The sequence below is a fragment of the Sinocyclocheilus rhinocerous genome, unplaced genomic scaffold, assembly GCF_001515625.1.
Source record: "Sinocyclocheilus rhinocerous isolate Xijiao unplaced genomic scaffold, SAMN03320098_v1.1 scaffold1892, whole genome shotgun sequence".
NCBI classification, from domain to species: domain Eukaryota; kingdom Metazoa; phylum Chordata; class Actinopteri; order Cypriniformes; family Cyprinidae; genus Sinocyclocheilus; species Sinocyclocheilus rhinocerous.
This window is the reverse complement of record NW_015652347.1, coordinates 399601-413748: the sequence shown is the minus strand read 5'-3', so window position 1 is coordinate 413748 and position 14148 is coordinate 399601. Positions and strand designations below refer to the sequence as shown.

Below are 14148 nucleotides of genomic sequence, written 5' to 3'. Positions count from 1 at the left end.
TGTGTGTGTGTGTGTGTGTGTGTGTGTGTTTGTGTGTGTGCGTGCTCTGATGGATCCAGAGTCAGTGTTGTTCTGCTGAGTGTTCAGTTATCGTCAGTATGATGGCTGGATTTGTATCACTGATATCAGTTCTGCTCACAAATATTTTAAATAGCAGCTTGTTACTTAAACCATGTGGATGTAGTATAAATTTGTTGAATTGATTTTTTTAATTCCTTGAATTGTACTTCATTGTATTTATTTATTCGTTTGTTTCTTTTGTTTGTTTGTTTGCCCGACCGTGAATATTTGTAGAGATGAAATCCATGCCTTTACTCAGATTGTGTTTTTTCAGCCTTATCATGAATATTCACAGAGATGTCTGTGTAATAACTCAAATTATGTGGATTTATTTTAAATTAGTTGAATCTATGTTTCTGTTATTTTTATTTATTTTATTTTGTACTCTATTTTATTTTCAGTCGTGTCCTGAATATTTACAGAAATGAAATCCAGTGTTTTGTTGACTGTGTTCATGTATTTACTGTTTAATGTCAATCTGCTTTGACCTTGATGCTCTGTTTGGGGACTGAGAACCGTTTAAAGGCATAAACCATAAGTAATATTGATGTGCCAGGTTGAAAATTGTGTTACTTATTAATAAAGAAACTTGTGTTCTGATATGAGCAGTGCATGTTTTCAGGTGAGTGTAAGAGCTGATGGATGAACACGAGCGCTAAACCCGTCTCTCTCTCTCTCTCTCTCTCTCTGTCTGTCTGTCTGTCTGTAGGAGACTCGTCTCTCGTGGGTGAGTACAGCATGCTTCTTCTCTTCTGCTGATCTTTATAAAGATGTCATGAACCACTGAAGGTTGTGAGCGTGACATTCATGTCAAACCACATTATTGTTCTCTCTTTCTGTTGATGATGCTGAAGTGTAACAACACAACAACACACAAAAACACTGCAGAAAAACTGCCACAGAATGTTAGCTTGGCTAACAGTCAGCTTGATGTATTGATTGTATGCAGTTTTTAGTTGATATTAATTAAAAAATTACTTTTTAGAGGTTTTGCCTTAATAATCTTCTGCCTCTGTTGTTCTCAGTAAAGTATCTAATTATCTAATCAAGATTTGAGTCATAAACACACACTCAGAAAACAATAAAAGGGGGAAAAAGAAACACATCTACATGTCCATATTATACATATATGCTTAAAAAAAAGACAAAGTAAATGCACACAGAGAGCCGTGATGAATGGAGAAGAGAGTTTAGCAGGAGGACACATACTGCGCTGCAGGTGGATACACTTTTCCTTCTCTCCCAAAATATACCACAGTTTCTCTACTTTGCTGGAATTCAGGGAAAACTTGAGCTATTTGGATGAAATAGGTGTCTCTTATGCTTTTATTTTGTCTCTCTCTTTCTCTCTGTCTCTCAAATCCGAATAGCGTATTGCTGAAGCATTTATATGAGCAAGATAAACATGGTCGCAGTGCTGTCAATTCTACATGGGTCAACTTTTCCCTCTGTTTGTGGCAGGCATTAATGTACCCTGCCGCTAGAGAAATGCAGTCTCTTTTTTCACTTTTTTCAGCATATTCATTCCAATAAGCTAGGTAGTTTTCTTTTTGTGCATGAATGGTTTTGTTGGCCGGACTCTGTGGATGAGGGCGTCAGTGAACTGAGGCTGGTTATTATTAGTCGTGTTAGTCTGATCAGTCTGTTTGTGGAGCTCAGGGCCAGCTTAATGAGGGGGCTCTTTTCAGCATTCAATTCAAGATTCAAGGGGTCGTGAACTGAGAAACCAAAATTCCCTTGATCATTTGACATATAAGAGGTCATTGTACTATAAAAACATCCTGTAAGTTACAGAACTCAAAACTTTGTCATTAGTCTAAAAACAGCTTATATTGAAACCAATCTGCCAAAACAACGTTTTTGGAATTTGCCACTTTATGACGTAATAGTGTGAATAAGCACCGCCTCCGCAGAAGAAGCCTCCGCCACTGTGGCATACCGAATACCGGTGTTTATTTTTCTTATGATATGAATTTTTAAAATACCGCAATACCAGTGTATGTCGTTTAAATACCGGTGCTGCTGAGGGAACGCTGGCGCGTTTGGCTGCCACTCCTCTTACCATCCTTGTTTGGCTATATTATTTTATTTTTATTTATTCTTTTTTTTTTCTGCACTCTTGCGGCTGCGATGAGGTTATGCCATTTTATATGCTTTGGACTGTTGCTTTTATTTCTGCACTCCACTTGGATTAATTTGCGGCGGTCTTCTTATCGTTTACCTAAAGACTTTTACCATTCTTGTCAAGATGCTGGCTTGCCGCGTCCTAAACGATACATACATCGGGGCTCGAGGCGCAGCCTTTTTGTCTCATCTTCTCACAATCTTTTTATAATTTTGTCACTACATGCCAGTGTTGGTTTCTTCTTTAAAGGGGTCATGAACTGAGAAATCAAAATTCCCTTGATCGTTTGACATATAAGAGGTCATTGTGATGTAAAAACATCCTGTACGTTTCAGAACTCAAAACTGCCTCATTAGTCTAAAAACAGCTTATATTGAAGGCAGTCTGCCAAAACGACAACTCTGGGAATGTACCACTCTATAATGGAATAGTGTGGATAAGCACCGCCTCCGCAGAAGATCATCAACGCCTGCTTCTACATTGCTGCTTATATAAGCCCACCCACCAATTCGACATCGCTGCCTGTTTAGCTCCAACCACCGATTCTACATCACTGCCTGTTTAGCCCCGCCCACCGATTCGACATCGCTGTCTGTTTAGCTCCGCCCACCAATTCTACATCACATCCTGTTTAGCCACACCCACCGATTCTACATCACTGCCTGTTCAGCCCCGCCCACTGATTCTACATCACTGCCTGTTCAGCCCCGCCCACCGATTCTACATCACTGCCTGTTCAGCCCCGCCCACCGATTCTTCTCACAATCTTTTTATAATTTTGTCACTACATGCCAGTGTAAGATTAACTGTTTGCCTTCCACTGGTGTTGATCATAGAAATTCAATATCTGTCCCCTGCGTGGAGAATAAATCACTGCCGTCGTCATCGCATAGCCAGATCTATGCTTCATTGTTTAATGCCCGCTCTGTGAATAATAAGGCGCTGCTTTTAGCCGATCTCATCTCTGATCAAAACTTGGACTTTCTGTTTTTAACTTAATCGTGGCATAAAGGAGATGATGGACTACTGTTTAATCAGATTACTCCTCCTGGTTTTGGAACTTTAAATCTCCCGAGGTCATCTGGCAGAGGTGGTGGAATTATTGCTGTCTACAATCGGCAGTTCAACGTCAGTGCTGTGACCATTCCTCAGTTTTCTACATTTGAGTGCTTGGTCTTAAGTGTCTCTGCCTCTATTTCTACAATCATTGCCACTGTCTATAAACCGCCTAAAATTAAGTCACATGCAGCTTTTATGTCTGATTTTGCTGACTTTTTGACAGTGCTGACCCCGAAGTTCCATAGAATCCTTATTGTGGGGGACTTCAATATTCATGTGGACCAAAGTGACTCTGTAATGGCAAAGGAATTTCTATCATTACTGGACTGATTTAACTTTTCGCAATTGGTAACAAGTCTGACGCATTGCAAAGGTCATACACTGGATCTTGTGCTTACAAATGGGTCATTTGCATCTCAGTTATCATCCGCTGACATTGGTCTGTCGGACCACTCAACTGTCTTCTTTGATTTGGAATTACATCGACCGAGTGTGTGTACCACTCGAACTGTAACATTCTGGAAGTGGAAATCTATTGATCAAACAGTTTTTTAGAATTCTGTTGTTTCCAGGTGATTTGCATTTAACATCGTTGGACGAGAAAGATTCACAGTTGAATAATACTCTTATTGCTAAGTTAGACACTTTTGCTCCTCTGAGGACACGCAAGGTTACTTTTGCTCGTTCTGCTCCATGGAATAATCTGCACACTAAGAAGGCTGCCTGTCGGAAAACGGAGCATAAATGGAATCTCACTGGCTTGAATGTATACTGTCTAGCTGGGAAGGATCTTCTGGGTGCACTAATTAAGAGCACTAATTAAATCTTATTTTTCTCAGACTATTGAAAACAACCAAGGAAACCCGAGACACTTGTTTCAAACTATAAATTGTCTGATTCAAGTTAATGCTGTTTCTACCATGCCTATTTATCAGCAGTTATGTAATTCATTTCTTCATTTTTTTCAATTCAAAAGTCGATAATGTTCGTAAACAAATTTCTGTTTCAACTATTTCTACTACCTCATGTCACTGTTCACCTGAGTTCACTGGTGTTCTTCTTATTAACTTTCCTCAACTTGATACTGAGACTCTTAAACGGGAGGTATCTAGCATGAAATCTACCACTTCCTTGCTTGACCCTATTCCCACTAGCTTATTTAAATCTTGCTTTGATGCTTTGTGTCCTGCTGTTCTCAGTATTATAAATGACTCCTTACAGACTGGGGTTGTTCCAGCAGCATTAAAGATTGCTGCTGTAACCCCTGTACCCAAAAAATAAAATGTTGCACTGGACGACTTCAATAACTTCCGTCCTATTTCAAACCTCCCGTTTTTGGCAAAATTACTTGAGCTTATTGTTGCCTCTCATTTGTGTAATCATCTCACAGTTAATAATCTTTTTGAACGTCTTCAGTCGGGTTTTCGTAGATTTCACAGTACTGAGACGGCCTTGGTCAAGGTCACCAATGATTTGTTGATAGCTTCTGACTCTGGTGCAACATCTATTCTTATTCTTCTTGATCTAATAGCCACATTTGATACTGTGGATCACAGTCTATTACTTACTTGTCTTGAAAGAGTGTTTGGTGTGTCTGGGATTGCCTTAAGGTGGTTGAGGTCTTATTTTACTGACCGCTCCCAGTTTGTTTCTATGGGTGGTTATAGGTCTGAGATTAGCTCTGTCTCAACTGGCGTCCCTCAGGGGTCAGTTTTAGGTCCTTTACTTTTTAACATTTATTTGTTACCTTTAGGACACCTTTTGAGATCGCTCGGCCTTCATTATCATTTGTATGCCGACGACACGCAGATTTATATACATTCAAAACCTCATGAGCGCCTTGACGTTGCTTATTTGTCTGACTGCATTACTGAGATTAAAATATGGATGGATACTAATTTCTTGTGTTTGAACAGTGGTAAAACTGAAGTTATGCTCATTGGTTCCCGTTATCAAATTTCTAAAGCTGGTTGTCTGTCCCTGACTCTTGACGGCTCTGTTTTGGAAATCCAGAGTCGAGTGAGGAACCTTGGAGTTATTTTTGATGCAAATCTGTCTTTTGATTCTTTTGTCCAGAGCATTGTTAAAACCTCTTTTTTTCCACCTCAGAAATATCGCAAGATTGCGCCCAATGTTAAATTTTACAGTCGCGGAAATGTTGATAAATTCCTTTGTCATCTCACGGTTAGACTATTGTTACGCTCTTTTAGCCGGAGCTTCTAAATCTACACTTAATAAGTTGCAATATGTACAAAATTCAGCGGCCAGGATTTTAACTGGGACTAGGATTGGCAGTCATATTACTCCAGTGTTAGAATCTTTGCTGGCTCCGGGTCAGGTTTAGAGTGGATTTCAAAATTATGATTCTTACTTTTAAAGCATTACATGGACTGGCACCACATTACCTTACTCTACACTCCTAGTCGTAGATTGCGTTCCTCTCAGTCAAACTTGTTGGTTGTTCCTCAAACACATCTAAGATCTATGGGTGATAAGGCTTTCTCTTTCTTCTAACTTAGAGAAGTCCAGAATTATGATGTTTTTAAAGTTCAACTTAAGACATTTTTTTTTTTTACTTTCATTTGCTTGTTGATTTCGTATTGTTTTATTGTATTGATTATATTGTGTTCAGCGGTTTGAGAAGCTGCTTTTAAAGGCGCTTTATAACATAACATTTATTTTTTATTATTATTATAAACAAGGTTCGGAACGCGACACTATTTGAGAGGGGTCTCTTTTCACTGTTGCACTGTGGTGAGGGAACAGCTGTATGTGTTACTAAGCGTGAAAGTTCAGAAACTGAAGCTGTAGAACTAATAGAACGTGATGACACAGAAGAACTCATCCACAATATCCACATTGACCGCCACAAATATCCACCGCCCCCTGCCATCAGCTCCCGCGTTTCACACACATGTGCACGACATAAACACACGAAAACACACGAGCGCAGATAAACCTTAGCGTTCATTCATTTGGAAGATGTCGCCAGTACTGCCAGTACTGCCTCGCCAGTATGAGTGCGAGGTCTGACTCTCCCGGCGCAGTGTCGCCTCTCTCGGCGTCTGTTCTGTGCAGTGAGCCGGGGCAGAGAAGCAGCGCATTCAGTTGGCTGTACCGCAGCAGACTCGTCAGAAACGGAGTACAAAACTGTTTGGAATTATAAATATCAGCATAGTTTGTCTGTTAATATTATGCACTTTTTTGTGTGTTGCTTTTTAGTTTGTTACTCAGACGCAGGCAGTGCGCTGCATGAGACAAAAAAAATTATAATAATATAGCCAAAACCACCACATAGCTGCTCTTTAGTGTAGATGCATGTTGATTTTATCAGACGATGCCGCGATTATAACCGCCTCCGCAGAGGAAGATCAACGCCTGATTCTACATCACTGCCTGTTTAGTCCCGCCCACAGATTCTACAGCACTTCCTGTTTAGTCCCGCCCACTGATTCTACATCACTGCCTGTTTAGTCCCGCCCACCGATTCTATGTCACTAACTGTTTAGCCCCGCCCACATTCTACTTCACTGCCTGTTTAGCCCCGCCCACTGATTCTACAGCACTGCCTGTTTAGTTTATGATAAGAATTGTGGTTACACAATTTTTGATGCATCTGAAATTTGATAGCTCTTTTTTCAGTGTGGATTAATAGAGGGTGTTAGCCTAATTCTGCCCTTCATGCATTGTCAAGTTTTTCTCTGTACTCTAAGGATGCTTTTACAAAACTCTGTATGCAGGGCTTCAGTTGGATTTAGTGCATATAGTGATGTATAGTATAGGCATATAGTGCAAGTGGCTGTACTCTCTCTCTCTCTCCGTCTCTATATTCATAATGGTGGCTGTTTGAGACTGTATTGGTTTCAATCAATCATACTCTGCTTAGAGCTGAATGTGTTGACAGCTGCACTTCTGTTGCCTTTCACTGAAGACATACGAGACAGAGAAATGAAATGACTGGAGACTTTTGACTTTCACACTGTGTTATTGACCATGTTCAGCTAAATATCTTCACACACACACACACACACACACACACACGCACGGCTGATGTCTTATTCGAGTCTTGGCAGATCAGGAGGTGTTTTTAAAGCAGCGATTCTTAAAGACATCATGAAAACAGAATTGAGTCTCTTTGCTGTCTCTGCTGTTCTTTGTCACATTATGTTTGAAGATCTGCTAAAACCTGCCCTGCATTCACATGCTAGCACTGTTGGGAAGGTTACTTTGGGTTACAGTAATGTAATAGGTTACAGATAACAAATTACCGTATTTAAAATTTAATAAGTAGTGTAACTATTTCAATTACTTTATTCAAGTAATGTAACTGATTACATTTTGATTACTTTTCTAAATTTCTCATTATTCATTTTGAAACATGTAAAGCAGGCAGGGTTAACCGTACAGTAGTACTCAACACTGATTACTGTCAGACTTTCTAACCCTTCATCACTTCAATTAAGATTCTAATAATTGAATTTAAAACACAGCCACCACAAAATCAGACTTTAGCACCTCTTTTTACTCTGAGATCATTCTGAGGTTACATACAGATTTAAAATCATAACAAGAAATAGTTGAATAGCTCTGATACTGTTTCTGAAATCAAATCTCTGCATAGCTACGACAGGAAACACTGGCATCTAACAATTGCCTTGGGAAACAGTTACTTTAAAAATTAAAGCATATACATAATCCCAAATAGGAAATAAATCGGTTATCAAATAAACATGTGTCCTAATCTGTGCCCTAAACTCCTGAAATATTGTGTCATATTTTAGAGCAGTCAATGAAATTTTGGAAAGAAATCAATCATATCTGTATGTGTGTGAAAATATTCAGCTGTATTCATGATTGCACGTTTATATTGATTTCATAATAAAAGTCTGAATGGCTCTAACAATTTTGCTGCATACTCGTTACAAATGAATGAATAACTTCCTTCTTTTGAAAGAGTTTCTGATTATAAAAACTTTCTAATGATAAGTGGTTTGTCAAGATTAATTTAGATGAATTGATTTTATCACCTATATTTTTAATAATACATTTTAGCGAATGAGCATGTAAAAACATGCGACTGCTGTCGTGAGTGTGATAAAAGGCTTCGGTCTGCGGAGGGTCTCGGCGACTCTCACTGCTGAGCTGCTGGTTTTGTGGAGCAAAATCCAGTGCAATGAGAAAAGATGGAGGCTTGTTGAGCAAATCCTCACCGCCGCCGTCTCCTCCTCGTGTGGGATTTCAGAGGCACTCCAGAGGAATTATGGGAGATGTAGTCCATGGAAGTAAAGAGGCTTATGCGCCATACTCCTGACCAAACGCGCTAAGCCTGAGAGATAAAGAGACAGACAGAGAGGCACAGAGATGCATGCGGATGTTATCTGGAAAAGCGAGGCCTGGGAATACGCTGAAATACTGCAGTCCTGTCAGAAAGAGTGTGAAATGACGTGTCTTTATCTGGAGTTTGGAGCAGGAGCCGCTCACATTAATGCGGGATGGCTAGTTCCTCATCTGTAGCTCTGTTCAATCCACAGCCAGAGCCCTACCTGGACAGTATTCTGAGCGGCAGACTCATTTTAATCCGAGTCTGCATGAGCAGCGCTGATGTGAACACATCCAGTGTTTACAGTCTCTCTGTGACTGCAGATCTTGAGTGTTGATAGTGACAGAATGACGTCTGTCCTTCATCATCTGCGTCTGAACTCATCAAGAGTGTCTGATTCACCATATGATTCAGAATCAAGCCGTCATTAAAACAGCCCCTGCGGTGTGTGTGAGTGTGTTTATGGTTTGTGAACTGTCCTCAGCAATAAGCTAAATCTGACAAAAAAGTTCCCTAAATGACATATGTAGTAGTTAGAGTAGAAGTGTGAGTGTGTGTGTGTGTGTGTGTGTGTGTTGGTGGCCAATTACTTTAAGCAGTTTAGCTGGCTAGTAATAGCCTAGTCATGAGTTTTACCAACAGGCAAACAGCTTAGAAACACACACAGGATCACAGTGAGTGTGTGTGTGTGTGTGTCTATTCCTGGCAGCTTTGCCTTCAGAAATCCTCCCTCACAGAATCTAATTAAAATGAGAGAGAGTTGCAGTGATATACGACGAGGACACACACACACACACACACACACACACACACAGTAAACCTGAGTGGGACATTGTAACTATGTTGAGCAGATTAAATGTGTCCACAGTCGCTCTGGATGTTTAGCAGCTTGTAAACGTGTGTCGAATCATGAGAGATGAGCTGAACCGCCTGCCATTGTGTCCAAACATTATTCTCTTTTTTTCTCATTTTATGTGTCCTCATTGGTTAAAAAAGGCTCATAAATCTGCCAAATCATGTTTATGTTTTAGTCTAGTGATGTCTGTGAGGGTTGGTTTAGGGGTCAGAAGTCGAGTTAGGAGTTAATATGCTTAACCTTGACTCACTGATATAGCCAAACAAACACGATTGTGTGTGTGTGTGTGTGTGTGTGTGTGATGATGTTCTCCACTGACGTGGGTTTAATCATAAAGCTATAGAATCTGTTAATTGAACAATGAGTGACGAGGCTGAGCTTGAAGATATTTGATTAAAGTCTCTGATCAGCTGGTTTAACCCTGTAAAGCCTGAAATATGAAATAATAGTCAGATAAATCAAAACTGTTGAAATCAAAACATTTATTGAACCATCTGAGAAAATAATTTAAAAAATGCATGCTTATTGATTTTATGTTTTATATCATATTTGTTCCATCAGGCTTTTATGGCTCATATAGTCTGATACAGTGAGAATATGGAGGAAAAAAAGCTCAATTTTATTCAGGGCAAGTATGATGAAATTCTGATGTTTGTAATGTAAATCAATGAAATCTTTGTAACAGTACAGCAGATACTGACATAAAATGATCTAAATATCAGTCGGTTCATTTCTGTTTGATGCTGTTACATCACAGAGAGCAGAGAGACATTTCAACTGCCCTCTCTCTCGCTCTCTCTCTCTCTCTCTCTCTTTCTCTCTATCTCTCTCTCTCTCTCCTGTGTCTATCTCTGTCTCTCGCGTGTCTCGTCTGTTGAGGACGGTGTAATTGTGTTGAATGTGTGTGAATGGAGGAGACAATCTTTCTTTCACGTTGTGTCAGAGTGTTTGTCTCTGTCTTTCATGTGTGAGAGCGATTGTGAGACACACGGACAACAGCCCTGCCGCTAATTTCATTACAAACAGAAATGAAGAATCTGTTTCATTGCATTTCCACTGCCGTCAGATGCAAAAGAATCAATATCAAGATAAAAACATCAGTCTGCCTATTAAATACTGACGATCTGCTGTGTGTGTGTGTGCGTTGTTGGTGTACCGCGCTGTGATTGTGCGCTGTATTACTGTATTACCGCAGGACTCTAGCACAAAGAGCCTCCCTTTTTCTTTGAGAAATTGCGTTCCTGAGCCGAGAGGCAATTTTCACGAGCTCTCTGTCATTTTCCCCTCGTGAGCTCTCCATCTCACACATTCAGCCTTCCCAGAATCCTCCATTCTGCCTTCTCTGTCTGTCTGTCTGTCTGATTGTAGCTGTGTGTGTGAATGCAGACGCTGTTTAAAGAGCAGGTCTGTCGAGACACACACTCACACAAACACACACACAAACACAAAGACATACTCACTCACACACACACAAACACACAGATCACAAGGGGTTTGTGCTGAGATTTCCCTCTTTCTGCAGTGAGTTCAAGGAGCTGTTGTAGGAATTTTTACCCATTTAGGAGCTTTACAAACAGGTTAAAAAGACACTGAATGATAATATGTCTCATCACCACAGACACAGACAGACGGAAGGACGGACAGAGAGACAGACAGAGAGACAGATACAGACAGACAGAGACACAGACAGACGGAAGGACGGACAGAGAGACAGACCGACAGACAGAGAGACAGACAGACAGAGACAGACAGAGAGACAGACAGACAGAGACAGACAGAGAGACAGACAGGTAGACGGACGGACGGACGGACGGACAGACAGACAGAGAGACCGACAGAGACAGACAGACGGACGGGCGGACAGACAGACAGAGAGATAGACAGAAAGACAGACAGGCAGACGGACGGACAGACAGACAGACAGAGACAGACGGACGGGGGGACAGACAGACAGAGAGACAGACAGGCGGACGGACGGACGGACAGACAGACAGACAGACAGAGAGACAGATACAGACAGACAGAGACACAGACAGACGGAAGGACGGACAGAGAGACAGACAGACAGAGACAGACAGAGAGGCAGACAGAGAGACAGACAGACAGACAGACAGAGACAGACAGACAGGTAGACGGACGGACGGACGGACAGACAGAGAGACCGACAGAGACAGACAGACGGACGGGCGGACAGACAGACAGAGAGATAGACAGAAAGACAGACAGGCAGACGGACGAACGGACGGACGGACAGACAGACAGACAGAGACAGACGGACGCAGCGACAGACAGACAGACAGACAGACAGACAGAGACAGACAGACAGACAGATACAGACAGAGAGACAGACAGACAGACAGATACAGACAGAGAGACAGACAGACGGAAGGACGGACAGAGAGACAAACAGACAGACAGAGAGACAGACAGAGACACAGAAAGACGGAAGGACGGACGGACAGAGAGACAGACAGACAGATACAGACAGAGACAGACAGAAGGACAGACAGACAGAGACAGACAGGCAGACGGACGGATGGACAGACAGACAGACAGAGAGACGGACGGACAGACAGAGAGACAGATACGGACAGACAGACAGACAGACGGACAGACAGATGGATGGACAGACAGACGGACGGACGGACGGACAGACAGAGAGACAGACAGAGAGACAGATACAGACAGACAGAGACACAGACAGACGGAAGGACGGACAGAGAGACAGACAGACAGAGACAGACAGAGAGGCAGACAGAGAGACAGACAGACAGACAGACAGAGACAGACAGAGAGACAGACAGGGAGACGGACGGACGGACGGACAGACAGAGAGACCGACAGAGACAGACAGACAGACAGACAGACAGAGAGAGAGAGACAGACAGACAGACAGAGAGACAGACAGACAGACAGACAGACATACAGACATACAGACAGACAGAGAGACAGACATACAGACAGAGAGACATAGTGATCAAACATGATCAATCTGTCATCATTTGCTCACCTTTCTCACCAACTGAACCTAATTTTGCTATATTGCTATATTAACTATATTACATACACTGAAAAAAGAGCAATATCATGCACTTGCACAACAAAATAAACTTTTTTTTTTGTTTTTTTTTGAGTGGGCTCACCCACCCCTGCCCATGCCGGGACCTGGCCCTATCCTGTGTCACATTTGTTCACTAACATCCAGTATCTGACATGAGCTGAGGAACACAGAAATTTACTTCCATCAAGTGTTGGTGATGCTGTGACCGGATGATCTGCTCAGATCAGACAAAAACACTTCAGATTAATATTATTGTCATTCCATCAGCGTCATCAATTTGTTAGTAATTCACTGATGAACATCTAAAATTCTTCTGTCTGTGAGGCCTTCAGACATCTTGGCTTTCTAAGAGTTTTCTTGTTGAACGTTTGCCCTTTTTCTGCTGACGGAGATTAAGTCCAGACTGAAAGTGTGTGATCGCACTGCGCTTCAAATTTAACTTTTATACCTATATTTGATGTCTTCTTTAGATCTATTTTCTTTTTTAATGTTTACCTTTATTTTGTTTTAATGATTAATCTAACTTCAGTCCCCATCTTTCTTGTTTTTACCTTTTGTTTGATGTACATTTTAATGGCTACTGTTTTTAAATAATTTTCATGTGAAGCACTTTGAATTACCATTGTTAATGAAATGTGTTATAAAAATAAACGTAAATCAAACACACCACATTACTACAGTTACTACAGTAAAAGTGTAGTAGATTTCTGAAAGGGATACAGTATATGTAGGAGCCTATTTTTTGCTTCGATTCAGTAACAAATGTTTCATATTATGTAGTGCATTTCAGCTTTGAATATTTTTTGTTTTGGATTGTTTGCATTTGTAAACGTACTTTATTCATGTGTACCATTTACACAAACATTCTTATTTTACATTGAAAATTTGTAGTATGTTAAAATTGTGTACTGGCTCTTTAAGAATGGCAACTGTGAAGTCAGACGAGAGTGTGTTCTTTGGAATACAGCGGAGTCACACAGTTTTCTTTACCACATCTATGAAATTTAAGATCTAAGATTTAAGATTTTGTTTCTTTAATAAAAATTTTTTTTTTCTCATAGTCAGGATTAAAGGAAGATATTTGACCAGAAAACAGAGTACGTAGATGTCTTTATTGGACACGGAGCGAGTGAAACTAAAACTGAAACAAAAATGCAGACTCACAGTATATTTACATGTTCCAGACAGACAGAGACACAGACAGACGGAAGGACGGACAGAGAGACAAACAGACAGACAGAGAGACAGACAGAGACACAGACAGACGGAAGGACGGATGGACAGAGAGACAGACAGACAGATACAGACAGAGACAGACGGAAGGACAGACAGACAGAGACAGACAGGCAGACGGACGGATGCATGATTTAATAAATACGAAGTGTTAGGTGATCAGTGATCAGGTTACAAGACTTTAAAAAATGTACACGAGGAATAAAAAAGTTAAAGATAAAAAAAACAAACAGTGAAATTAAGCAATAAAATGGATAAATGAACTGAAATAAAAAGAGCAGAGAGGCTGATTATTAATTCTGCCGGTGGATGTTTTGATCATATGTGTGTGTCTGTCATGAAGAGAGTGTGTGTGTGTCGTGTCTCGGCGGAATGAGAATGGCGTCCCTGATTGCAGCACAGAAACGAGCGCGTGGTGTAACGAGATTCCTGCC

General features: G+C 40.9%; 1 protein-coding gene across 1 annotated transcript in view; it reads left to right on the top strand.

The window, feature by feature from the left end:
- LOC107714885 (neurexin-2-like) overlaps positions 1 to 14148 on the top strand; it is a 368434-nt gene that overhangs the window by 45959 nt on the left and 308327 nt on the right. Inside the window, exon 3 of the mRNA XM_016520877.1 lies at positions 770 to 787. Coding sequence (XP_016376363.1) covers positions 770 to 787 — 18 coding nt within the window. The remainder of the gene's footprint in view (positions 1 to 769; positions 788 to 14148) is intronic.